Below are 26,018 nucleotides of genomic sequence, written 5' to 3' on the forward strand. Positions count from 1 at the left end.
AAATTTGCAGATGATACTCTTACTTATATTACTATTAAGAGAAAGAACAGAATACACATGAACCATTCTTTTCAGTTTAAATTAACAAATGGACTATTTTCAAATTCTTAATTTAGAATAATTGATGTTTTTTTTACTATCAACGAGGGGTAGTCTAATCTTGAAAAGAATGGTTTCTTGACAAAGAAAACAGCTGATATTTTTTATAGCTTATAGCTTTTCTTAGCTTATAGCTGTTTTTTGTTAATACATTTTTGCTTTTTTCCCCTTCAAAGTTTTAAGACTTAAGTCAAAATGTAGAGTTCTTCTTGAAATAAATGTGTACTTTTTTGTCTCCTTCCCATGCCTCTTCAAATGTATTTATTTTTTTACTTTTTTACTTATGTATGAGTATGTATTTGTATGAGCAATCACATGTGAGGTGATTTATATTTCAGGGCATCATCAATAAACAGTTTTGGTAATTTTTATGCTTCCTGGAATTTGTAGAATTGAGCAATACGTGTTATCAGCGATGAATAAAAATCAGTATCTAAAGTAACAGCGCTGACTAATCGTTTGATTGTGTTCCAGATGTGAATGAGTGCAACAGAAACCCTTGTCAGAATGGAGGCCAATGTGTCGATCTATTTAACGACTTCTACTGCAACTGTGTCGACAACTGGAAAGGGAAGACCTGCCACTCACGTAAGTAAAACGTCTCTGTGTGTAAGACATCTGTGACTTTAAGTTGGGCTTAGATTAATAAAGATTAATTCGAACAATTCTTCAACAGCTTGAAAAAAGATTATTCAAATTGTTTTGGTGTCCCAAATAATAAATAAATTCAAGTAGGGCTTACAGAACCCTTATGAATGGCGTATTTGTCTTCAGTTTCCTCGTTCTCCAACATGTTAGGTCTTATATTCTTTGACTACCTCTTAATCTTATTGAAGTATGGTCCCCTCACCGGCTGCTGTGCTGGCTTGTTTTACCCTCTGACGGCTTCTCTGAACTCACTTTTTGCAGCTTAAGTAATCGCTACAAAACACTGGCACGGAGTCAAAAGTTTGAAATCTTTCTTCCCATGCTTCCTCTGTGCAGGTGAGAGCCAGTGCGACTCCACTACCTGTAGTAATGGCGGGACATGTTACGACCACGGAGACTCTTTCCTGTGCAGTTGCCCCTCAGGCTGGGGTGGCAGCACCTGCAACACAGGTCAGGCACTCTAATTATGCTATTACGGCTCTGATAATGACAGTGTGATAAAACAATGTGGCAGTACATTGTTACGACCTGTCAGATTGGGACCACAGGCCAAAGAGCAGCTATCCCACTGAGGGCTGGTTGGAGAAAAAAACTGTTTCATAAAAGGGAACCTTCCTTTTGTTTGTTTGTTTTTAGCCAAAAACAGCACATGCGACTTGGGCCCGTGCGAGAACAGTGGGACGTGTGTCGGAGGAGGTGACGCCTTCACCTGCATCTGCAAGGACGGCTGGGAGGGTCCCACCTGTGCACAGAGTATGTAATTGTTCTTATCAAAAAGGATGTTAGAGGAAAAAAATCAGATATCTACATCTTAAGAGCAATAAACAGGGGTGTAACGAGTATCCATTCTGAATCAGTAAACAATCTTATTGATAAAGATTTGAGTGCATTGGCACTCTGATCGGTAAAATAGTAATACAAACCGATGAATGGTTTGATTTTAACACCATTAATAGGTTTACGGAGGCCTTGCTGCTTTATTATTATACCTTGTTTCCGCTTACTTTGCTCAGCGTCTTCGTTCTTACAAGATGTTGGCCTTTTACCGTTTCATGAGAATAACATGCTAGTTAGCAACAAGGCCTGAAACTTCCAGATCAATTGACAGTTCTCCACCTCAGAAATCAAGTCATGTGGACTTAATGTGAAGGAAACCTTTGAAATGTCTGCCCGTCCGTATGATTTGGAGAAAATTAATTGAAAACAGTACATCAACAGCGGGACAAATCTCACCTAGTAAGACAGCATGTCCATTATCGAGGGAAGCAGAAGTGAAGTTTTGGATCATAGCACCAATGAGCGCTGCTGAGAAGGCCTCTGAAACAGAAAAAACTCTGACTGTGGACAAAGGCCTTTACTCTTCTTTCTAAACAGACACTCAGTGCTCGGGCATACAAGCATTGCTTTCCATCTCTTTAAATGTTAAAGCTACTATGCAGACATTTTAGCTGGTTATGAAACTACTGTCTTTATATGACACACAAAAGGAAAAAAAAATAGCCACAAGATTGATTACATCTACATAGTAATTTTTTTAAGCCAGAAACAGCTAGCAGGGGGTAGGTGTCATGCTGCTGAAACAGACATGTCTTAACATTCTCCACAGCAAATATTCTTGATGAGTCATACATTGGAGTGTTAAAAAAAGCAGGGTGAGACTTGTTTAAATAAAGACAAAGACAAAATTAGCTAAGAGAGAAGACACACCACCTTATCCACAGTGGAAATGAAAGTTCCCCACAGGAGCTTTAAAATGGCTTTAATTTGTGCCTCTTGGGGGAAGTAAATCTTTAGTTTGGAGTGTTAGCAGGATTTTGCCTGTAATACATTTTTATGTCGCCCCTAATCCAAAACAGAGGACTTATCGTGACTTCAGCTCCTTATTCTTTCGTGTTGGAGGGAGATATATCAGTAGCCTGCGAAGAAGACAAACCTGTAAGCTTGTGTTCTTATTCTCCAGGCGATGGGTCTCATCTCCAGTTCAGTCAGATTTTCATCAATGTTGGCTTTGTCCAACCAATCACAACCATTTATACACATGGGGCAGATTTACCATGACTGTACACTGCTGAGCCCTATCAGTAACCAACAAAATAAGATGGCTGCCAACCTGGTTTCAGTAAAGCAGGAAGTGAAATTTGATATATTCTGATATGCATTATCTCTCTCTCTCTCTCTCTCTCTTGCAGATGTGGACGACTGCAACCCACATCCCTGGTAAGAAAGATTTATTGTCCTTGTCATACTGAAAGATTTTTAAAAAAAGGAATGTTTTTCGTCTTTTATGGCCACTATTGGTTGTAGACAGTTCAGTGCTTGTTCAAAAGAAGCCCAACAGTTTGAAGATGATGTTTTGTGGCATGGTTGAAACAATCTCTAGATACTTTCAACATGCCTTTTGAATGATAGTGTTTGGGATTCACCATTTATAGCCTGCATATTGGCCATCTTTGATTGATCTTTTGGATGTTGAGGCCTTCAGTAAAGCATCTCCACAGATGAAACCATTTCCCTTCCCTTCATTTTTCATGAAGTTCGTTGTCTGTTTTGGTGCTGAAATGGACTTTTTTCTCTGTTATGTAATTGTTAGTGAAACATGACCTCACTTGATCTTAAAATTGACTCAGCTGAACAGCCTTCAATTCTAAAGCCTCTTGCTGCTGGGGGCGGCAGCTTTGATCCTCACCTTCCTTATTGAACTCGAAACATTAGCTCGGTTGACATTTGCATATTTTCTGAGTAACTCGGGACAAACTCCAGCAACTTGTGCTGCATTGTTTCGATCTGAGTGTTAGACAAGCTACAGGGTTTCCCAGCTACTCCCACACTTTGCTGTCATCCTGCGAATCTGATTTGATGCTTCGGAGTTAGGAGTGAATCTTTGTTATTGTGTGTGCTGATCTTTTATTTGTTAAGTTTTGTATTGGAACATTTATGGATTTTGGACTGTTGTTCAGACAGAACAAGATATTTAAATGCATCATTTTGAGTTATTGTGACCTTTTTTTTTGTTTAGTTTTCTTCATGACACAAGTAACTCAGTTGAATAAATCCACGGTGTCCTGACAGCTTCTCTAGATCACAGAAGCTACCCTGGACAAAAGGGTCCCCCCCCCCCCCCCCCCCCCCCTTCTGTCCTCCTCACCCTCCTCACCCTCCTCTACAATGACTGACAGGTGGATTAGCGGTGGTTTAGGTTTTAGGAGAGGGGGGCAGGAGAGTGTGAAGAGATGCCCCTCTCACTATTCACCGGCCTCGACCTGGGGGTTGTTGTGAGAAGTGGAGGTGTTTGGGGTGGGGGGCGACGGCTCAGTATGTGGTCAGCAGGGATTTACATATGAAGTCTGGACATTGATCTGGGATCAGCCTCAGCCTGCTGACACTCACAGACTCTGGAAACTCTGCGGGAATAAAAGTCTCAGAGTTTGTACCTCAGAGGAAAGAAGTTGAGACCGACACCAAAGATGTCAATGAAATGGCCTCACAGCTATTTGTACAGCAGTGTAGTAATATGTCTGTAGTGAGTTGTAGTTGGGAGGGTTGCGGAAAAACCTGAAAGTCATGTTGACTTTTGGGTCTGTGTGAAGAAAAATACTGTAAAGTTACAAACTAAGACAGAACCTGCAAAAGTCACCAAAAATGGGATTTCTTCACTTTTCAATAAAAATACAACAAGCTGATACGACCACACAATACCAGAATATTGAACGTATATACAATACTAATAAAAATCAAAGGATACCTCTAACTGCTTTTATACCGGGCAACAAAAATAGTCCTAGGCATCCAGTTTTAGGACATTTAAAAGCTAACTCCTGCACACTGAATTGCACAAATCCTGGGGCGCCAGTGGGTAGTGGTTTGTGGGGACCCGTGTGAAGAGACTGTCACAGTGGTCCTTTTGGATTTTTTTTCTTCCAATGATATTTTACGTCACCACGTACACTCTTATTACCACATACACTCGTATTAAAGAAATTACAAAAATGTGGCTGTATGTTCAAGTTTAATGTAGCTTAGTGGAGAAGGTGAGACACGGTTAAGGGTTTTGATTTTTAATGAATTTCTGCAGGATTTTGGGTTGACAATTCAGACATATGGTAGCCATTTTTACACAGTGAAACTTTTTTGAACCTTTATAGTGGAGCCTATGGGACAAATAACTGAAATCAGAATGAAATATATACTCAAACTGAGACAGATTCAGGGCTGAAGAATCTAACAGCCACCAATATGCATATAAGACAACAGTTATGCTTTAAACAAAACTCCCATGAGCTGCATTTTAGTCAGAAGAAAATAAATGATGTAGCTGGAACTACATTTGAGTGTGTTGAGTTGTTCCTCCCAGCAGAGGTGGTGCAATGATGATGTAATAACTACTTTATTGTTGCATTACATGCACAATCATTCTGATCATGTTTACCATACATTGTGACATTCCGTGATTGTTTTGATGACATTGAGATGACGTGTTTTCACTTGTAGTCAATACACAGATTAACATTGTTGATACAGTTCACCGCTAGTCCTTTCATACTTTCATTGATTTATCGTTGTGTACGAGACCACCTGCATACAGACACAGAATGTTTTCCCCTCAGGAAAGAAATTTGAAGAAACATCAAAAGGCACTCTTGTTTGCAGCCTCTCCCTGATCCTCTCTCAGCTCTGCAGTGAATTCATGTTTTTTTCTTTCTTTCTCCTTTCTGCAGCTACAACGGCGGCCTCTGTGTCGACGGTGTGAACTGGTTTCGCTGCGAGTGCGCTCCAGGATTCGCCGGACCGGACTGCCGCATCAGTGAGTCCCTGGGAACCGGAGGGGGAGGCGTGTGGAGGGGTCAGGTGGGCGGGGGATCAGAGGTGAAAGGCCGTGGCAGGGGGAGCGTGAGCCGATTGTTTCAGGGCGACAGATTAGGAAGCCTTTTAGGAAGACGGTCTTAACCTCTCCCCTCCACGCTGAGCCCCGGGTCAGAGCTGGGGTCCGTCAGACGGGTCAGCGGGCTCTCCCGTGGCCTTCTGGGAGAAATCTCTTCAGAAAGGCCTTTTCAGAAGCGGAGTGTTATCCGATTGAAGCGTTTCGGACCAAACTGCTAAAAACGCCATTGTGCAGAAATCGATTCTCAGAGTTCCATCACTTGTTGAAGATGTTTGAATGTAACGCTCAAATCTCTCAAGGCTCAGTTTTTTTTCTCAGCTTAAGTGAAGCTTAAGAAAGAGAAACACTTAAAGACCTGTGAAATGTTTAAATTAGGAGGAATCCAGATAGTTCTGTCTCTTGAATGGTACAGAAAGTCAGTTTATTCACTCAAAATACGAAATTATTATTTTTTTAAAAGTAGGGGTTCAATGATGTATCAGTTTACACAAAGGGGTCCTGTTGACCACCACAGCCCATCGGCTATAATGTGCCTTGTTGACATCAGCAGTTGTCAGTAGCTGAAAGCTAATGTACCAAACTGCTGATTCTGCTGAAGTCTTTTTCATTTGTAAGAAGATGCCCCCTCCCCTCCCCCTCTCTTGTCTGACAGGGATAGTCTCCTGCTGTGAGGTGCATGTGTAAACAGCCAGCTAAGCAGGATTTCAGGAACAGTCCTCCTGATATTCTCTAGAAATTTTCAGGAGCTTGATATGTGAAAAATGACTCAAACGTGAAAGAAAAGGTCAGCAGTGTGGGAGTCTTACACCGTCTCTGGGATATAGCAGAGATATGCAGTTTGTGAGACATGTTCCAGCGACATTACAAGAAGAGGGACTACTCACAACGATTTACATACATACAAGCTCACAGCTCATTTGAAAAAACAAACACAAAGACGTTATGAAAGAAAGATCAGGATCAGCAGTCGACTAAATAGTTATTTTAAACGTGTATTGGTGTCGGCCATGAGTTTCCCAGTTACCCTAGCAACGAGTTTCCTGGAAACTTGTTACTAGTTTTCTGGAAACTCGTTGCTAGTTTTCTGGAAACTCGTTGCTAGTTTTCTGGAAACTCGTTTGCAGGTGTGACACATAATAACTTGTTGTTCTTTTACAGACATAGACGAGTGCCAGTCATCTCCTTGTGCCGAGGGTTCCACCTGCATGGATGAAATCAACGGCTACCGCTGTGTTTGTCCTCCAGGATACGCCGGAGCTCGCTGCCACGAGTGTGAGTGCCATTAAACCGAATGCTTGGTTTGGCCGCCGTTGTTGTGTTATTCACTTGACTCGAGTAAAAACAATGTTACCTTGCAAGATGTAAATTAATGGCAGAAGGTTTGCTGCTTGTATTTCTGTAAACCTGCACTTGATGCAGCCTTCCAGTGGCTGGTGTGATTTTTTATTTTCAGAATATCCGTCATAAGTTACGAGATCAGATTAGCCATTTAAGCAGATGTCGGCTTGTTTTAAGATCCTTTCAGCACCTTAAATTAGTTGACAACAGAACTTGTGGTGTGGTCACAGTTAATGTGAGCACAGAACAACTACTTAAAGGCACTATTAAATATCTATAATAAACATTGAAGTCATATTGTAGGAAGTGTTGTGGTTTTTAAGGCGTATTAGATGGAAAGACTGACAACTGAAAACCTAATTTGTATCCTTTCCAGTCATCGGTCTTGGAAAGTCGTGTCGTCATGCCGGGTTGCAGTTTCCTCACGGCAGTCGTTGGGAGGAGGATTGCAACGCCTGCCAGTGTGTCAACGGATACGTTCGCTGCTCCAAGGTCAGACTCACATAAAAGTCCTTAATTTGACCAAATGTACAACGATGACCCATCACCTGCTAATCTGTAACTCTCAGTAGGAGTTTGTGCATCTCCTGTTTTTTCCTGATGGCATCAATGTTTCACTAATCACTAAAGCCGTGTCCCTCCAGGTGCGCTGTGGTCGTCGACCCTGCCTCCTCCCCAAAGCTCTGCCTCCTCCTGCGGACGCAAACCCTTCGTCCTGCCCCGGAGGTCACGAGTGCGTGGAGCATCAGTTCCTCACCTGCTTCTCGCCGCCCTGCCACCAGTGGGGTGTGTGTTCGACGCCGGACCCCCCCACACCTCTGCACACTCAGTGTGAGCCCAACAGTGGTTACCTTGACAACAACTGCGCTCGCATTACGCTGATCTTCAAAAAAGACAAAGTGCCGCAGGTGAGGGCCTTTCTATGGTTGCATCATGTTAAAAATATTTGGGTATTTTGGATTTTCTTAACACAAAATATTTTACAAAATGAAACAAAAGAAGAAAAATGTTTGAGCACTTCAACCTGAGTTTTGCACAGAGGGAAACTCTGATTGACAGAGTCACAGTTTCTGACTGTTTTAATTCTTCCACCTCCTCGGGTAATAAAAAGGAAATGCTGGATAATTAGAAGAGGAAAAAATGAGCCTAGCTATAGAGGAAATGATGGGTGGCACACTCTGCTTTAACACTTACAGCTATATTTAAAGTGTGACACTGGAGACGTGACTCTTTGTGGTCTTCATATCACATATCAAAGCATGACTTTTAATGCACAGGGTGGGGGGACTGTTTTGAATTTCCAGACAGACATTTTATCAGCCCTGAAGGAGCTGCTGCTGAGAAGACCGTTAAGAACACCAGCAAGCCGTCTTTATGTCATCCTCAACTTTTCCCTCTTTGTGGAGAAGTGAAGTCAGAAACAATACGTTTGAACTGATATCCCCCCCCCCCCCACCGCGATTTGATGAACATTAAACACTCCAGAAAATGTCTGATTTCTAATTTGGATATCTTAAAAATCTCAAGTAAACACTTTTGTACCAAGAGTACCTAAAGAATGAATATCGATTATAGACTGTAAGGGCGCATACCATGGGAATGGACAAGGAGTTTTACTCTGCAAAAAGTGTCAATCTTAAGGAGACATTAAAACAGAATCTTTTCATATATGGAAACAGTAAAAAGAAAATAATTCCAGACTTCCAAAGAGAGACAAAGTCAGTAAACTTTCTCTCAGCCTGACAGACACGCTCTGTCCTAAAACAAGCCTGGATTTGACCCATCAAATTGTCCTTGTTTACTACTGTCTAATGAAACCTGAAACCAACCCTCTGCAGCGGATCTGGATCAAGTTTTATGAATGGAAATGAATCTATTACCCTGACAAGATACTGATCTGAGATCTGAGCCTGAACCCTCTCCTGCGGGGCAAAGCTCTCCGATTGTCTGAATCTGAAACAGACTTCAGGAGGAATTAGAAGCTGATTGTTCCTCGCCAGCAGTGCAGATACTAATCTGTTTCATCCACGCTTCTGTGTTTTCATGTGTGTGTTTTCATGTGTGTGTGTGTGTGTGTGTCACAGGGCACCACTGTGGAGAACATCTGCTCAGAGCTGAGGTACCTCCCCGTGACTCAGACGCTGGCCGAGGAGCGAGGGCTGCTTATCCTCTGTGACTTGTCCTACACCAACGGTGATGCTGTGGAGGTTGCCATGGTGATTATTGCATCCAAACACACACTCATACCTGTTAACCTACAAACAAACACTATAGTGTATTATTTGTAAAAAAAAAAAAAGAAAGAAACAAGAGCGAGCAAAAGAAGAGGGAGGGGCGTTTGAAGCTTTTAACAACATCTGGATGAGATTTAGTTTTTTCTGCTGGGACACCTTGATGATCTTTGTCTATGCTCTCCCTCCTTCTTCTTCTTCTTCTTCCTCTGACATCTTCTTTCCCCTTTTCTTTTTCTTCTCCTGCCCTATACACTTTACGTTTCCTGCTCTTATTTGCTGTCTAGTCTCTTCCTCTTTACTCTTTTATCTATCTTTGTCTTTTTCAGCCATCTCAATCATCTCTCTGTTTTTTTCATCTTTCTCTCTCCTTCTGTGTCTCTCGGCCACCCAGGCTCGGGGTATGGGGGGGAGGGGGTGAATCAGTCACTTCAGGGCTCTAAGCTCTTAATGGAAGGGGATTACTTCATGCTACTCTGATGTTTGCAGGCTTGTTTTGAGCGACAGATACAGGAAAAGGAGTGGCAAACGTGACATCCACCCAAACCCTACAAACAACATTTTAATTCAAACATAAACTACACTCCCACTAGCTGTCATCGCGTTTTCCTGAAAAATGCCAGTATTTGTTTCCCAGTGTGGGTAAAATCTTTATAATGTCGTTAAGTGTAGCCACTTTCCAGTCCGCTGTGTCGTGCCTGTTTATTCTCTCTGAAAAGCTCGGGGTGTGTTTTTAAATCCCTGAAGCTGATCATCGGGCTGCTCTGCTGCGAGGTCGCCAACCTGAGCGGGAAACAAGTGGTTCAATATGTCTGTGTGTGTGTGTGTTTGTGTGTGTGTGTGTGTGTGTGTGTGTGTGTCTGTGTGTGTGTGTGTGTGTCTGTGTGGGAGAGATAGAGGAGGGTTTTGTTCGTCTGATTGAAGAGTGTTCTTTAAATATGTAACTTAAATATGAGCGTGTGTCTCTATTAGGGATGTAAGCATCAACGCGTAAATCGCAATGGTCCAAAACGCATTCATTATTTTAAATTGTATTAATCACGTGACACTTTTGTCCCTTATTGCTCACCGTATAGTTAATTCTCCGGATTGTCTTCCTGCAGCAAGAGAACAGAAATTAACGTCACCGCTGCGAATTTGAATGGATCATTTTACTTTGAAAATCTCCCAGACAGCTCAGTTATAATCACCTTGGGACATCAAACATTTCACCGTTCCTTTGAGCTATTTTCATTAACTTTTCGATCCAAAGCGATTGCCTTTTCCCCCGGTTAATCTGAAATTCCTTATTTTCTTTCAAAATAAAAGCATGTTTTTTTTCCAAACAGTAAATAAAGCAAACTTTGCTTGAAACGGTACAAAATACAAAATAAACGCATAACAGAAAATAGCTTTGTATGCAGGTTTAATAGAATAATAATAGCTGATGCTGATGTTTTTTCTATATTTTCCCAAAGCTTGCTTAAAAGTTTGATTGAGTTACTTAATATAATTCAGCTGTTTCAACATGTGATGAACGAATTCATTCAGAACTTGACAGTCAATGTAGACTAGTGTGGAACAGCCACACCTAAAGAAAGGATGGGCTCAACTGAACCATCAATCACAAGCGGATGATAGTGCACCATTTTGAACTGTTAGTAAGTTGTTTTTTAAATAGTTATGGAATAAATTCTATCAAGAATGAGAAGTGAAAGTTAGAGAGTTCAATCCTTCATACTTTCCGATGTCCAGTCTGACCAAGTCAAAGAGAGATGAAACTAACAAAACAAAACAAAATGTTTGGAGAGACACCAAATTCTGATGTCAGAAAGGTGTGGGAGGAAAAGTTTTCAGATGCCAAACACTGAGTTTTAAGAAAACTGAACTCTTAGGGAGTCATCATGGGATTCTTTGTTCACTCTCTGCTTGTGTCCTGTAAATCCATAGATTATCAGCTATCAAAAAACAACAACAAAACAAATATGAAATACTCCTAAAAACACGAATGAGTGAACACAACAAAGCAAATGCAGAGCATGTGAGAATACGTTTGAATGCTATAGTTCAGAGGTGGATACTCAGCCTTGTGTTGCTGTGATGCGGTCTGTCAATCACCTCGGGGGCGGGGTTAGAGGTGTGTGAATGAGCTGCTGATTTCCTCAGGAGAAGAAAAGAGGAGTGTTTGTCTCGGGCTGAGCAGGGAGCACAGCTGGCCTGTTCTCTATTGTTTGTCCTAATTGAACTGCACAGCACACTGCTAATCCCCCTCTGCTCCCCCCGCATCACCTCCCTGCTCTCACCCTCAGCACCTTATTAGGCAATTAACTCCACCCTCTGTGGTCTCAGCAGGAGGGTCCGCAGCCTGCCAGATGTTAGGATGAGAATCTCTTTTATTCAGACTCATGAATGTGTGGTTTTTTTTCTCTCTCTCTTTTTGTTATCCTGAATCGCCTCGAGCACGGCTCTGACCATTTGGCAAATGGGGACTTATTTTCTTTCTCTACTGTACTGGTTAAATCCGGTTTGTCTTTTTTCTTCACTGATCTTTAAGCCTCCACAGGTTGCACCAATTTCAAACAAATCAGCTGCTCTTTACATTTTTGATTTCCATTTCTCAAATGGTCAAAGAATTTAGTCAAATTAAAGTAAAAAAATAAAAATAATAATAATCTTGGCTTTCATTGAACCATTGACTTGAATGTCACATTTTTTCTGTAGTTGTAGCTGGGAATTCAGTCTTGAATCATTTAACTAACAGCGGTTGTCTGATTATCCTTGAACTACTCAAAAAAGGTTCCCATTGGATGATGGTGTCAACTGATAATAAATGCAAAGTTGTCTCTGAAGTCAACCAATCACAGCCCGGCAACAAATATAAACTGATTATCCAGATTTGAAGGGAGTCATTTTATATCCTCATAATAGTTAAAGCTCCTGTGAGGGACTTTTGGTTTGTGTGAACTTTGGCGCCCCCTGTGGTCAAAATGATACCTCTTATCTCTTTTTGTTTTTATTTCTTTAAGTGGTGTTTTCTGCTGATAATTGTCATCCTTCGTTTTTTAACCATTGAACAAATCATTCATTGTGAAACTGTGCTGTGGAAAAATGGAACAAAAAGTCTGTTTCTGAAGCGTATAGTTCCATCACTGTGTCCCACACCTACCCTGCAGCAGTGGTTACTAGAATAAAAAAAATACTGAGCATGAATAATCAATGTTCCCTCTGGTGGTTAATCTCAGTCTGTTTCATAACCAGCTAAAAACATAAGTCCTGTTTTTGAGGGTGAGCGTACCAGGTCCAGACCGTTATGACCCACAGCTTTCATAAATATCAAAAGTGGATTCGCTAAAGTTGATTTTTAGCAACATGTTAAATGCATTGTTTGGGTAAAACAAACTGACATCTGACCTCCATCTTTGTTTCCCCTCTTCTCTCTTCATCTGTGCAGTCCTTCGAGCAGGATGGGCGGTCCAAGGACAGCGATCGCGGTCAGATCCAGAAAGCAGCCAGCACCATCATTGGCGCCTTGTCCAAACGTCACAACAGCACCGTCATGCTGGCCGTGGTGGAGGTCAAAGTAGAGACGCAGGTGGAGTCGCCGCCTGTTGGTAAGTCGAATGTTGCATGTTTGTTTAATGGGGAAAAGACAAAGTGGCTAAAAGGAGTAGCAGTTTAAGTCACATTTTTGGCTTCTAATTTTCACATTCAGTAGGAAATCTCTTAAATATGTCATATATATAATATCAAGAAAAAACAAGAAACAGGAATGCCTCTCTAAAGCGGGGTGCACACCTCAACATAATGAGCTGATTGTGAGCTGGGTTAAGATTGTTCCAATCTGCTCGGGCAAATCAATTTCAAATCCAATATCCAGTTATGTTGGAGGAACCCTGACAGAGAGCCAAGCAGCCACTCAGTGGATTGTCATGTGAACAAAGCGATAGCCAATTGGGAAGCGAGCTGACAAAAGAGGGAAGCACTAACAACTTCAGCAAATCTATTTTTTACTCACCTCAAAGTGTACAGCCCATGTTCAAGTAATCTCCACATCTTCATCCATAGTTTTACTTTTTTTCCTTGTGAATTCTCCGTAAAAAGTAGTCCAAAAAATATCACCAAGTAGTCCATGTTTGTTTACTTTATCTAGATCGATATATCCAGATTTTAGAGTTGTGGGTCATGTTGTTTCTCTTCACAGACTATAGGATCAAAAGTGTTATATCCTTTATTATTTTTGTCAGGTGTAGGGTCTCTCAAGTTTTGAACTTCTGTATTTGTTTTTAAAAATCTTCAAGTTTGTGCCAGGCTTAACATGTCCTTTGGCTTTCCCCTTAAGGTTACTTGGTCCCCGTCCTGTGTGTGGTCTTCAGCATCCTCTGGATCTTCTGCATCGTCATCTGCGTCTGGTGGAACCGTAAGAGAAAGAAAGAGCGCGAGAGAGCGAACCGATCCGAGGACACCACGGTCAACAACCAGCTGGAGCCGCTGCGGAGCAACGCCCTCAAGGACAACCGCGACAAAGACATTCAGTATGAATGCAAGAAACTGATGGGCCCCTCGGACAGGACGTGCGACGGGGCGGAGGGCGAGGAGGATGGGGAGCAGGAGGGGGAGCAGGAGGAAGACGAGGAGAGGGCGCTGGGCATGGGGGAGAAGTGCCCGCCGCAGAAGTGCTCCATAGCTGGGGCAGTGCAGGACAGGGGGATGATGGGTAAGGTAGGGGTGATCTGCACGTCACGCAGCGGACCAGTCAAGGCGCCGCACCGGACGGCGTACAGCCCCAAAGACAACCGGTGTAAAAATCTGAACGCCGCCAAGCTCAGTGAGGACGTTAAAGACCAATATGTATGAGCTCCCGAGATAAAGAAAATAAACTTCAATGTCTTCAACGTCACTGACTTTTGAATCTTAAAAGCACCAAAAGTGAAGATTACAGATGCTTTAATTTTCTATTTTAATTTGTCACACTTTTATTTAACTTTTTCATCTTCAGCATGGAGGCTTCTTTTACCAAAAAACATTATAAAACAAAGAAAACTACAGAAAAAAACAACAACAATAAACACTGCTGGATTTCTGGATTTCAGTTTCACACGTTCGGAATCAAGAAGATCTTTTTTTTTTCTCTCCCGTCGCTCTTGATTATTTTTCTGTTTACGGACTGATTTTCAGCTTTCCCCTTTTAAAAGAACAAACACTAACCTTTTTAGTTTCTCTTTGGACCTTGGAGATCTGACTGACCGTCATTGGCTGGCAGCTGTTAACATTGTTTCTACTGTTTGGTGCATTCAGTTCCTGTCTGCCTTAGCCCGAACCTGCGGGCCTTTTCTACACTGTCTTCACATTTTGTCTTTTTATAAACAAAAAACCTTAACAAAAAAGAAAAAAAAAATGTATATCCATTCAAGTCCTTGAAAGTTAGAACAGAGAATCCACTGTTTGATAGCTGGCATGAGCATCTTTTGTTTACATTCACAAAGATCTTTTCCATTTTGTGTTCAGGCTTAAAGGTTACGTAAATCCTTTTCAGAGAACTCTTCCTACATGTCTACAGGATCATTTTTCACTATTTTGTTTGGTAGGAAAGTGCCTTCAGCCCTTATTTTTCTCCTTTTCTCTCCTCCTTAAGAATTTATGCAGATTCAAATCACATATAAAGGGAAAGATGTCCTCGTACTAACTCTTCATACCCCTGGAAAGGTTATTTTCTTTGCGATGTACATTTGTAAATATGAAAAAAATGGCTGTTTATATTTGAATTTAGTAACTTAAGTGATGCTTTGTATCATAGTTATTCTAAAGAATAAGACTGTTTTTGAGCTTGTTGCTTTTTTTTTTAATGATGTCATTCCGTTTATTTGTGTCTGTTTGACACTCTGACAAGTTTTTTACAGATTTTCAGACTGTTTCTAAGGTTTCACTGAATCATGAACATCGGTTTCAACAGCAAACAGATCATGATTGTTTGTCTTTATGTGTTATGACCATTTGTTCAGGCTGTAAGAATCCAAACACAGAGATATTAAGAATTTCAACACTGTGGGTGGTTGTTAGGAACCTCCTGTCCAATGGCCTTGTTCATTTGATTGTAGGCTTAGGAATACAATTTGATGCTTTTGGGGATTCTGCCCCACCTCTAAGAATTCCCATTTAATTAATAATTATTAATTTAAGTTCTCTAAGGGTTCAACTATCTCAAAAATTCACCTACAAATCCATATCTAACATGTGTCGTACTGCTTGCAAAAAGAACACCTCTATAATACCTTGGTTGTTAATCATTTCACTTTAGTTGTGTTTCCCGTGTGTTAAAATGTCTCAAGAGCTCCTCTACACCAACAAATTCAATTTATGTGGGCTTTTATGTTCAACAGTTCTATGGGAGATTACTTTAGCTTTGTTCGAGAATTTATTTCTTTTTTTACTTTGATCATTAAACACACAGTTAGTTACGCTACAGTGAGCCACATATTAAGATTTATGAGGGGTTAATTCATATTTGCCACTTCTGATAGTCGCAGTGTTGCTTAAATAAAGATGCCTGTCCTTATTTTTGTTTGTTTTACCATTTTCTATCCCTCCTCATTTGTTGGGACTCTTAACTGTTAAAATCAGAAGTTCTGTGGGGCTCTTGCTAATGTGCCTTATCCACTACTTGCTCTTAATTAGGGACTCCAAATGGCACACAATAATGTATCCCTGGACTGCGTTGGCGAGTCAGGTCTTAAAACCATTTTATAAACACAGATCACAGGGTTCAAACCACCTGAAAGCACTGTTGCACGTCCCTCTTTAGCTTACTTGTACTTCAGTTATAAATTAAAAATTTTACAGTCTGTTGACAGTGGAGGTGCCTCACAGGGCAGCACAGTGTTTAGCGAGTATGAAAACCCTGTCATGACACCCCCCACTTGATTGCAATACACTGACCCCGTCATAAAAGAAACAATCAAAAGTGTGTGTTTTGAATGAGAATCTAACCGCAGTGGATGAGTGTGTATCCTAAGTTTTCTTGTTAGCCCCGCCTCTCCTTGTGTTTCTATTCTGGTCTAATGAAGGGAACAAGTTGTGTTATTGTTGATGTTGTTGACTGTTGTGGTTGTTGTTCAGTGTTTGTTAAGAGTCTGTTTCTGCACTAAGAACACACAGGAAGAAAGAAAAGTTCAGCATTACCTGCACAGTGGTAGTGAGGAAATTAGGTCAGATATTGTCACTATATGTGGATGACATTGTGTTTTCAATATGTTATGCTTTTGTTTAAAATACTGATGCAAATCATGTTAAGCCCAAAATTCATCTTTTACGTTGTGTTAGTCCCACAGGAGGGGCTGAATGTGCAGAACATTGTAATTATTTTGTACAAACTTTGGTAAAAGTCTTGGTTTGTTAGTGGAATTTTTTTTTGTTTGTTCTTAGAACAATCCTATTATTTATTAAAGTATTTTATACCAAAGTTTATTTTGTTTTGTCCTTTTCATGTTCATAATTATGAGACAAAAGTTGTTTTGGGGCTGTTAGCATTGACCCCTGTAAGGCCCCCTTAAATAAGCCCCGCCCCTCTTAGCGGGGCTAATGTTGCTATGCCTGTCAAGCTTTCATTAGACCTTCGAAAATGTAAAGTGACAATAAAAACGTGTCAATTCTTCAACAGAATTTTTTAATACTTTGAAGATAATGGGTGCTTGGTTTCAGACAGAGGCTCAAACTCATTTACACAGTGACAGTGACTTATAGTTGCTGCCACATATTATTTTACTTGCTGCTGGCTAGCTAATCTCTAGTCGGCTTTGTGTTCAATTGGTTGACAATTCTAGCTTCCTTTTTTAGGTTTACAGCTGTCATAATGACAATCAGACACCTGAGAACGGTTCTAAATACTGATTACATACAGGAAACAACATCCACCACAGTGTTATATAGCAGGTCAAGCTAACAGATAAAAGGTGAACCCAAACTTCATCTCTGTCCAGTTTGATTACTTAGTGGTAGCTTCAAACGATGTGTTATTTTTAGTTTATGAAACAATTTAAAAATGAGGACAAATAACTGACTTGGAAACATCATAACAGGTAAACTTTACAGGAAACTTAATTGGAAATGATCTAGTATAGAGAAGGACAGAACGTCTAGCTAGCCTAAATCTGATATTAGCATCCTGGGCTTGGGTTTTACTGCATTTTAAGTAAGAAAATGTCAGTTCTGACCAGTGTTTTATTCAATGTGAACTGTCCCGATGTCTGATAATGATAATGTGTAGCTTTCAATGCAAACTCTTGGCCTTAGCAGAAATGCTAATGCCTGGTTAATGCTAATGTGGTTAGCAACAAATATATTTGCACATTTCATGGGTTCGTACATTAGTGTGTCGCCCCTTTACTGGGCAAACCTGAGGAAGCAACGGGCAAAATGCTTAGTTCACTTGCAAATAAGTCCCAGTAAAGTAATTTTCAACAAATTATTTAATAGTTTTCCAGTTGTGCTGTATATTCCTGCAACGAACTGGCACCTGAGATTACACAGGTTGGCTGTGCATGGGGTACAATGTTGGTCATACATATAGGCTATTAGCTGTTTCACTTCAGCAGTCAACAACTCTGTTTGTATTGTGTTTGATTAGAAAAATAAAATAGAGAAAAAATACATACATTTTTTAACTAAATATAATGCTTCAATTTGAAAATAATTTCTGAATATCTTGTGTAGTCTGCAGGTAGCCTATCAGCCTACTCTCTGCCTCCCGCCTAATTTAGCGCCAGTCCAATGAGGTGAATCCTTGGCGTGCCTCCATCTGCCCCTTTAATGACACTGTTGGAAATGATTAACATTAGCCCGCTCTGCATGAAAGCCTTCCAGCAGCTGTGTTGTATATCCATAATGCTTGGTGGGACGTTATGTGCCCGGCTGTGTGTTCATTAACCCGGCAGTTGTTTCGGGAAGAATGGGAAACGTGTCTGGAATCCTGGATGGCGAGGCACTCAGGTCACATATGCGTGTACAGTGCATGATGACTGACCTACTTGGAGAGAGGAACAATGAAGGAGAAGGAGATGTTAGAGTAGTAGAAGGAGGAAGGGCCAGTGGCAGCGTTGGGGTCGCGTGTCATTCTACAATGCAATGTGTAAGCTGATACCAGATTCCTACAGGAGCTGGTTATAGTGAAGGCTGTCCACACAGGTTCTTTTTCCTGCTGCATGTTGGGCATCACAGAGCGTTACAATGAAACAATGAAATAGTAGCAGGAAAAAGCGTTGAGCATTTGAGCACACAACTCATATTCAGGAATAAATATCATATTAAGGTAAATTAAGCAGACTTTTTTGATGCTACTAAGTTGAGCCTGATTATATATCTAAACATATGTTATTGTAGGCCAATTTAAGGTGTTCTCATTCATATTGGGACATTGCATTACATCTCATGACCTCTCGGCACAGCCACATTTGTTGTAAAGATTAAAAGATATTACTAAGCTGATGTCCAGAACTTATACATGTTCTTTGGAAATCTTTCAAATCGAAATTTTGACAAAATGATTTTGTTGGTATAAAAGTTAGTATTTTTAAAGTTCAGACGAGGCTAACCAGAAACTAAAGTCGTCTAAGCATGTCAAGTCATGTGTGTATTCCTGTTTGCCTGTTGTAAGGAAAAGATTGTTTTAAAAATCTTTAAGTACACCAAACGAATTATGTTCATTTGATAAGGAGTGGTGAATTAAGACAGATTTTTACATTTTTCACCTATCCTCAATGCTAAGAATACCAAAAATACTAAGCGTTTCACCCATAAAGGTTGTTGGTTTGATGGCCTACAACTGACAAACTTTGGTTTTCTGGTCTTTTCATTTTGTATAATATTCATTATGTTGAAGGGCCAAGCTTGAAAGTATCTTTTTAATTGTGTTTCTCACTAACAGGATTTTTTTTGCATTAGGCCAAAGACTCCTTTCAAAAATACAACCTCATCAGTTACATTTTAATGCAGTACAGCTCATGTTTGAAATGGCAGACAGTCATTCATTGGTTGTCTGTGGATCACGTGGCTTCAGTTCAGCCAATAAACATCAAAAGTCTAAACAAAAAGATGAAACAAATCAGGAAGTATGTTCTTTGGAGTTATTTCAGCAAAAAATAAAAAATAAATGTACGTGGAGCTGAGCTGTGCATTTCACTGAAAACCTGCGATGTAACAGAGGTTGAGAAACAATTTGCTCACTTAGGTGAGTTTCAATATTAACATTGTTGCTTTTGGTTTTATCGCTACCAAATTTAGAAACATCGGTGTCTATGAACAATTGAAGTGGTCAAACATTTATCCAACATGTGTTCATCCACTGAAGGTACTTGTCAGGTGAAAGATACATTTAGCCCTCTTCTGATTTTGACAAATGTCCAAGTTTGATGCTGTTGGCTAAATCTCTGTTTATTCTCTAAAAGTGAAAACAAAAAATCAGGCTAAACTTCACTGATGTGCCTGGCTAAATAAACACATGTATAGCAATTAAGCTAATACTGGGTGTTTAAAGTGGTTTTATTGGATTTATGAATCGCCAGTCTTGTTATTGTGTCAAACTATATTACTATTTACTGGTGCTTGTATTTACTACCAAACACATGATGATTGATTTTATTGATGTAAAGTGATAAAATGCTGTAATTAATGCATGGGTGGATGCAGAGAGTGGCCTCGGCCATCCTTGAAATCTGGTTGGCCACCCAGGAGCTACCCCAAAATCCTTTAATATGATTGGTTATTGCTTTGCCAGGGTGTTACTTTCATTTTATTTCAATGTGGTTCATTTCCCCTTGTCAGTACTTTAAATTGTGACTATGGAAATTCATATTTTGTGTCCTTGAAGAATTAAGCTTAGAAGATTAATATGATTCCTGCGCTCTTGCTTAACTTGTTAGTGTGAATAGAAAACTTTAGGATTATATAATGTTAGAAGCGAAAGTGTGTCTATGTGTACACAAACTGCACAAGTCAGTTTCCCAGTTGGGCCATTAAAAAGAAGTCTGGATCTGCTCTTGAATCAATAGTCTTCAAAAGTAAACAGTATTTTAAGATCATTTGCCATATTATTTTTCATTACCTTTCAAGATCGCTCTATATGGGTTAATCCACCAATTGTATAAATGTTACATTATCTATTTCTGTAAATTTACATGTATAGATTCTGTAGGAGACCTCTGGAGTGGAACAGTTAACACGTGACAGAAGCTTAGAATTGATATCTTTTGAAATATTACTTTTTTAGCATTTTGCCTTAATTGGACATGACAGCTGAAGATAGACAGGACATAATGTGAGCAGAGTGTTGGTGGTAGACATGTATCAATTGGATGGGCTGAGAGTCAAACCTGCAACCGATGTGTGGAAGACTGCAGCCTCTGTATATGGGGCAACTGAGCTCAACCAGCACCCCATCCCCTTCATCCTTAAATCCACCTACATGCCTGAACAACACCAACTGCAGTGTAAAGCGTCATGACAGAACATTATGGTTTTCACGCTCCATTGATGCTTGTTCTCTTGGGAAATTTAAACGACTGAAACAAAGCCGTCTCCACAGTGACATACATGCTTAGCTTGATGATTAACTTAGAATCTCACTTCTTCTGCATCCAGACAGACAGACGACTCACTGCAGCGGATAATCTCCCCAGAAGATGGATGGATGCCATGCCTCAATCACCGAGACTGCATGGATCAGTGGAGCCACCTGGTCTCAGGTAAGACTTGTTCCCCACCAGAGAAAAGAATAGTAGCTTCACTGTTAGTAACACACCTTTTGAACCTTTAAACAATCAGGTTGCAGCATTTATAAAGCTCAAATTGTTTTCAGTAATAATTCATAGAAAAATCTCTATGAATTATAAATTGATTACCATGGGTAAATTTTGCTCCATGAAAGTTTCTGCTAAAGAAAACTACAAGGCTGGAAACAGTGGATATGCTTTTGCCTTATCTTTATCCTGGCACTGAATATAGCAGGAGCGTCTTCTCACAGGTCCAAAAAGACCAAAGATATCAAGAAAATTCCTCCAAACAGCTATAACTGATAATCTTGTCATTTTTGTTCCTCAACTCGAGACAAAGTTAGAACGCAACACTGAAATCGGAAAAACTTTACTTACCAGTAGCATGCAAGAACTTGGATCTCTTAACCGACAAACAGGTCTGTTGGGGGCGGCAGTAGCTCAGTCCATAGGGACTTTGGTTGGGAACTGGAGGGTCGCTGGTTCAACTCCTGATGCAGACCATAAAATGGAAGTTGGTCTGGTAGCTGGAGAGTACTGCCGAGGTGCCCTTGAGCAAGGTACCAAACCCCCAACCGCTCTGGTGCGCTCCCTGCTTAGCAGTGTGTAGCAGCCCCATTCTGACATCGCCCCACTAATGCATGTTCACAGGTTCTATTTGTGCATGTGTGAGAAGCTTGTCTCTCAATAACAGAGTGTAAACCAGAATTTTCAGGGATAAAAAAGTATTCAACAAAAAAATAGGAAACTGCCATTGTCAAATAAAACACAAATATTCTACCCCAACAGAATTGTGTACAAAGCATTACCAAGAGAAAGCATGTACTGTCACTATGGGATAAAAGGGAATACAAGTACTAATACTTCATGTTTAATAATGCTTTCTTGTGTCTGTCCATGGGTTATCACACCCCAACATTTTCAGTTGTATAAAATGCTAACACCTCATCATAACACCTCAAACAGTACGCTGAAATAGCAGCAGTGGGTGAGGTTAGGTCACCCTCACACGGGTATCCGTGCGGTGCCAGCCTTGTCGGGGTATCGCAGTAAAATCCGAGGTATTCCCTGACCTGCTGCTCTGGCGCCACTCAGCTTCTAAACACAATGAGCCAGATATAATGAAGGCGGGGAGGCTCAATGACTTTCCCCTGCCTCCTCCTGCTTCTCACACACACACCCCGTCTCGACACTCGCACAGACCTCACACACACACACACACACACACACACACACACCTGTTTTCAGCAGATCGCCATCGGCGTGCTTTAGTCTCACACACTCGTGAGTGATGATGAAATACTGCGTCAACCACTGCAGCTGGACCGGGTCCCTGTGAGTGTCTGTGTCAGTATCCTGCTCACGTCCAGACACTGCTCCAGACCACATCGTCTATAAATAAACACACAGACTGTTATGGTTCCATTTAAAAGTGATGCCATTTTCTCATGGAATGTACAAATAATCAAAACTTTTTGATATACCACCACAGTCTTCAAGTGACTTCATGTAGGTCAAGCAGCATTTCACAATAAAAGCACCCGAGGCATTTTTGACCAGTTATTTAATGAGCCCTCGAAGGTAGAGGAGACGGTTTGCCCTCGCTCAATATGTCTGTGATCCATGTCACCATGTGAGAGCAGGGTTTGATGTCAACCAAAACCTAATTGACCTGAAGTTAAAGATTTCGATAATCGTTTTTCAAATCTTTTCCACGTTCCAAAATGTATTTAAAAAAATCAACGCTGATCTTAACGATTGACGGCGCATGTTTACATCACTGACAGAGAGCAGCCGTGCACACAACTCTTGAATGAAAAGTGCTGTATGGATCATTTAAAATAAGGTTGTAGGACCGGGAAAATCATTGGGGTTTGGCCTTTAAGCACAATTTAAGTACGACTTCTTACATCTTCTAACTCCCATGTTGTTTACTTTGTGATAGCTTTGGTTGCTAGTGTCTTCATGAACACAGTACCAAATTATTGGTGGATGAACTAAGTACTTTGCCACTTTTGCAGGTTTTGACTTTGGTATTTGGCTTCAAAAAATGGGACATTTTACAGAACAACATACCTGCTGGGCTCCCGAGCTCATCACATCTAAGTGTTCTACATTCATTTTAAGTCAACTAGCCTCAAGGAGCTGCTAACCCTCAAAGAATTTAATTTGTGTAGGCGTCTGACGTTGAAAGATGATTTGTGACCATGACAGCCGTATGAGTTTTTGTAAATGTCCTTCAACATCTGACACCGAATATACCAATCGGATGTGTTCAGATAGAGCCCCGGTTGGACAGCATGTGAGGAGGAGGGGAGAGAAACTTGCACATGGATACAGAGACAGGGAGTGAAGCAGGAATGCTCAGTGGAGCTCGTGAGGACAGCAGGAGAGCCGGATTCCTCCTCGGAGCAACCACGCCTTAGACTCTCTGCTGGCGGTGAGCCCTCCGACTCCTCCCAGGGTTAGGGCCATGTCCACATGTTCAAACGGAGATGAAAGGCCCCCGGTAGGAAGGTTGTCGATGCCAACACCAACCGCCTGCCAAGTAAGCCCTGCTTAGCAGCGCTCTCCCAGATGTTCCTGACACTGAATATTCTGCTGTTCGCCTCTCCCTGAGGACGAGGAGGGAGCCTCCGCTTGACCCCTTTACATCAAAGTGTGGAGGAGGACTCAAAACAACCAGCCCTTACAGAGAGGGAAGACTCAAACTTCTGTGTTTGTGTTTGTGTGTGCGTGTGTGTGCGTGTGTGTGTTTGTGTGCAGATTGAATTGATGATTTAGGAAGGTAAGGGGTGGGTTGGGCCCCTCATCAGAATAGCTGATGTCCCGTGGGTATGAATACAGAAAAGTCCAACAAATACTCTGAGCCCAACCCGCATCGCTTTTCTCAATAATCTCATCCATTCTGGATTGTACGTACATGCAGGGGACAGTTTGACTCATTTTTACAGAATTTGCTTCACAGCATGCCAGTGGTGTCAAGAAATACATGATGAGATGAGATAACCTTTATCGGGGGAAATTAGGTTGTTACAGCAGCTTACAACAGAGGGCAAAGGCAATCAGCATTAAATAGCAAAATGTAAAAGACAAAAGTATGATGAGAAGGTTTTAAGATGAAGAACTGAAGTTAAGTTGAATGTCACAGCTGATTTTTGAAAGTGGTGCGTCCAGCGAGCCTTCTCTTCAAATGCTTGAGCATTACTGACGCGCTCACATGAAGCGCAAAGTCAGCTTCACAAATCTTGCTCAAGCAATCCTTCACGTTGCAGTTTTGAGGATGAAATCCTCCCAAACTTGAGAAGTTTTATGGATGGGAAGGTATTGCATCGACCACCGCCACTAGGCTATGTTTTGTGTAGCAGTCATTTCCTGGTGACAGTTTCGCTCATACAACTCTCAGCAGAGATGGACAGGATGTGAGACGGCTCACTCCTCAGCAACTCCACTCCTCTAGAAGAACGTTATGTCCGCGACAGCTTGAAAACACGCACAATGACATAACTGACCAGATATTGACAATCAAATTTGAGAGACAGGACAGTGGATAGAGTACAAAATCAGGGAGAGAGAGAGAGTGGGGGAGTAAATGTTTGGTTGGAGTCCAACCCGGGCCCCCCAGCTTCTAGGACTTTATCCTTAATACGTGGGCCGTTGGCTTACCACTAGGCCAACCGCGGCCCCTAACTCATTTTTATGAAATGAGTTGAATGATTAGCAAATCATACTTTGGTCCAAATCATTTAAAAATACATATATATATATATAACAGGCTCTCAACACTTGTACAGGAAGGGCAGACTGTTAAAGAAGGGAGTTGATCAGGCTGGAACTGGACAGCTCGGATGCTGTGGCAGAGACAAAGACAAGGGAGGAAATCGAAGCTATGTTTAACAATCTTTCCCACCTTTTCTATAACCAGCTGTGGTTACATCTGATGACTCTTATTTTCACTTCCGTTTCAAACTGCTCCGTTTAAATCTAATTCATTTTAAAAGTAGGCTTTTAACATCAGCGTGTGCGAGGGCAGAAAGTGAGACGCTGACTTTTTTGAGCATCCAGCTAATCAACTGTAGCTGAACCCTTTCACCCCAGGGATGTTTTTGTTGCTTTATCACATTATTTGTCAAATGAACTGTGTGCACTACAGATAACCGTGTCAGCACATCCAGATAATGTGTTTTACAGTAACACAATAGGATCCACTTTCCCCCTTCCTGTTTGAGCGTCTCCTCGGCTTTCATTGAAGCGTGAGCAGCAAAACTCAAACAGATCCAGTCCATTTGTTGTGATGAATAGGTGGATGAAATTTGGAATCACGGCGTTCCTTTCTGAGTCGAGGCTTGTCTTTAAAATGTGTAGCCTTGGGTGGTGTGCATGTAAGCTAGGCGTGTCGCATCCAACTCTTCACATTTCAAAAGACATTGAAGCGATTCAAACTCCAGGACTGAAATACTGAGGTGATCTGATTTTTTTTTCTTATTCTTACTGCAAACTTAAATCATTAGATCAGGCTGTTTTAATGGTTTCATAAAATTAAGAAATTTGTTATCAAGGTAAAACTCTACTTTCTGAAAATAGTTACTGAAAACCTACTCATTCTTTTAATGAGGCAACGTGCAGAGATGTATTGTGACAGCCAAAGTTATGTAGTTATTAAGTGAAGGTAATTATTTCAAGCTTGCTTGTAATAGTGCTTTCACACTTGCACAAAACTCCTGAAATAAGAAAAAAATCCAGTTATTTCCTATTCTCTTCTCTTTTCTCTCTCTTTCCTCATGAAAATGGGAGAGTGGGCCGAGGTGAACTCTGGCTTCTCACCCCCTAGCTCTTCCTTCTCTACCCTCTTTCTCACAGCTTTTCCTCCCTCCTCTCTTCACTGATGAAAGTGGGAGGTCAGAGTGTGTGTGTGTATGGGAACTCCCATCATTCTTATTAGGGCACAAGTATCTAAAAAAAAGTATTTATCTTAATAATTAATACAAGTCAGTTAGAAAAAGTGAAAATTAAAATATAACTATCTTCTAATGCAATGATTCCCAAAGTGGGGCATTATGGAGGCCTGGATGTATGACAGGGTGT

The 26,018-nt window shown here is 41.0% G+C and overlaps 1 protein-coding gene across 2 annotated transcripts in view; it reads left to right on the plus strand.

Moving 5' to 3' along the window:
• LOC132992834 (protein jagged-2-like) overlaps positions 1–16,633 on the plus strand; it is a 60,773-nt gene extending 44,140 nt beyond the window's left edge. For both annotated transcript variants that reach the window (XM_061062355.1, XM_061062356.1), the window contains 11 exons: positions 574–687; positions 1,084–1,197; positions 1,384–1,500; positions 2,937–2,964; positions 5,463–5,548; positions 6,785–6,898; positions 7,341–7,456; positions 7,609–7,872; positions 9,049–9,180; positions 12,626–12,785; positions 13,514–16,633. In XM_061062355.1, the coding sequence (XP_060918338.1) occupies positions 574–687; positions 1,084–1,197; positions 1,384–1,500; positions 2,937–2,964; positions 5,463–5,548; positions 6,785–6,898; positions 7,341–7,456; positions 7,609–7,872; positions 9,049–9,180; positions 12,626–12,785; positions 13,514–14,028 (1,760 nt within the window). In that variant the 3' untranslated portion in view covers positions 14,029–16,633. The remainder of the gene's footprint in view (positions 1–573; positions 688–1,083; positions 1,198–1,383; positions 1,501–2,936; positions 2,965–5,462; positions 5,549–6,784; positions 6,899–7,340; positions 7,457–7,608; positions 7,873–9,048; positions 9,181–12,625; positions 12,786–13,513) is intronic.
• The last annotated feature ends 9,385 nt before the right edge of the window (positions 16,634–26,018 follow it).

This window comes from Labrus mixtus, chromosome 18, assembly GCF_963584025.1.
Source record: "Labrus mixtus chromosome 18, fLabMix1.1, whole genome shotgun sequence".
Classification (NCBI taxonomy): Eukaryota; Metazoa; Chordata; class Actinopteri; order Labriformes; family Labridae; genus Labrus; species Labrus mixtus.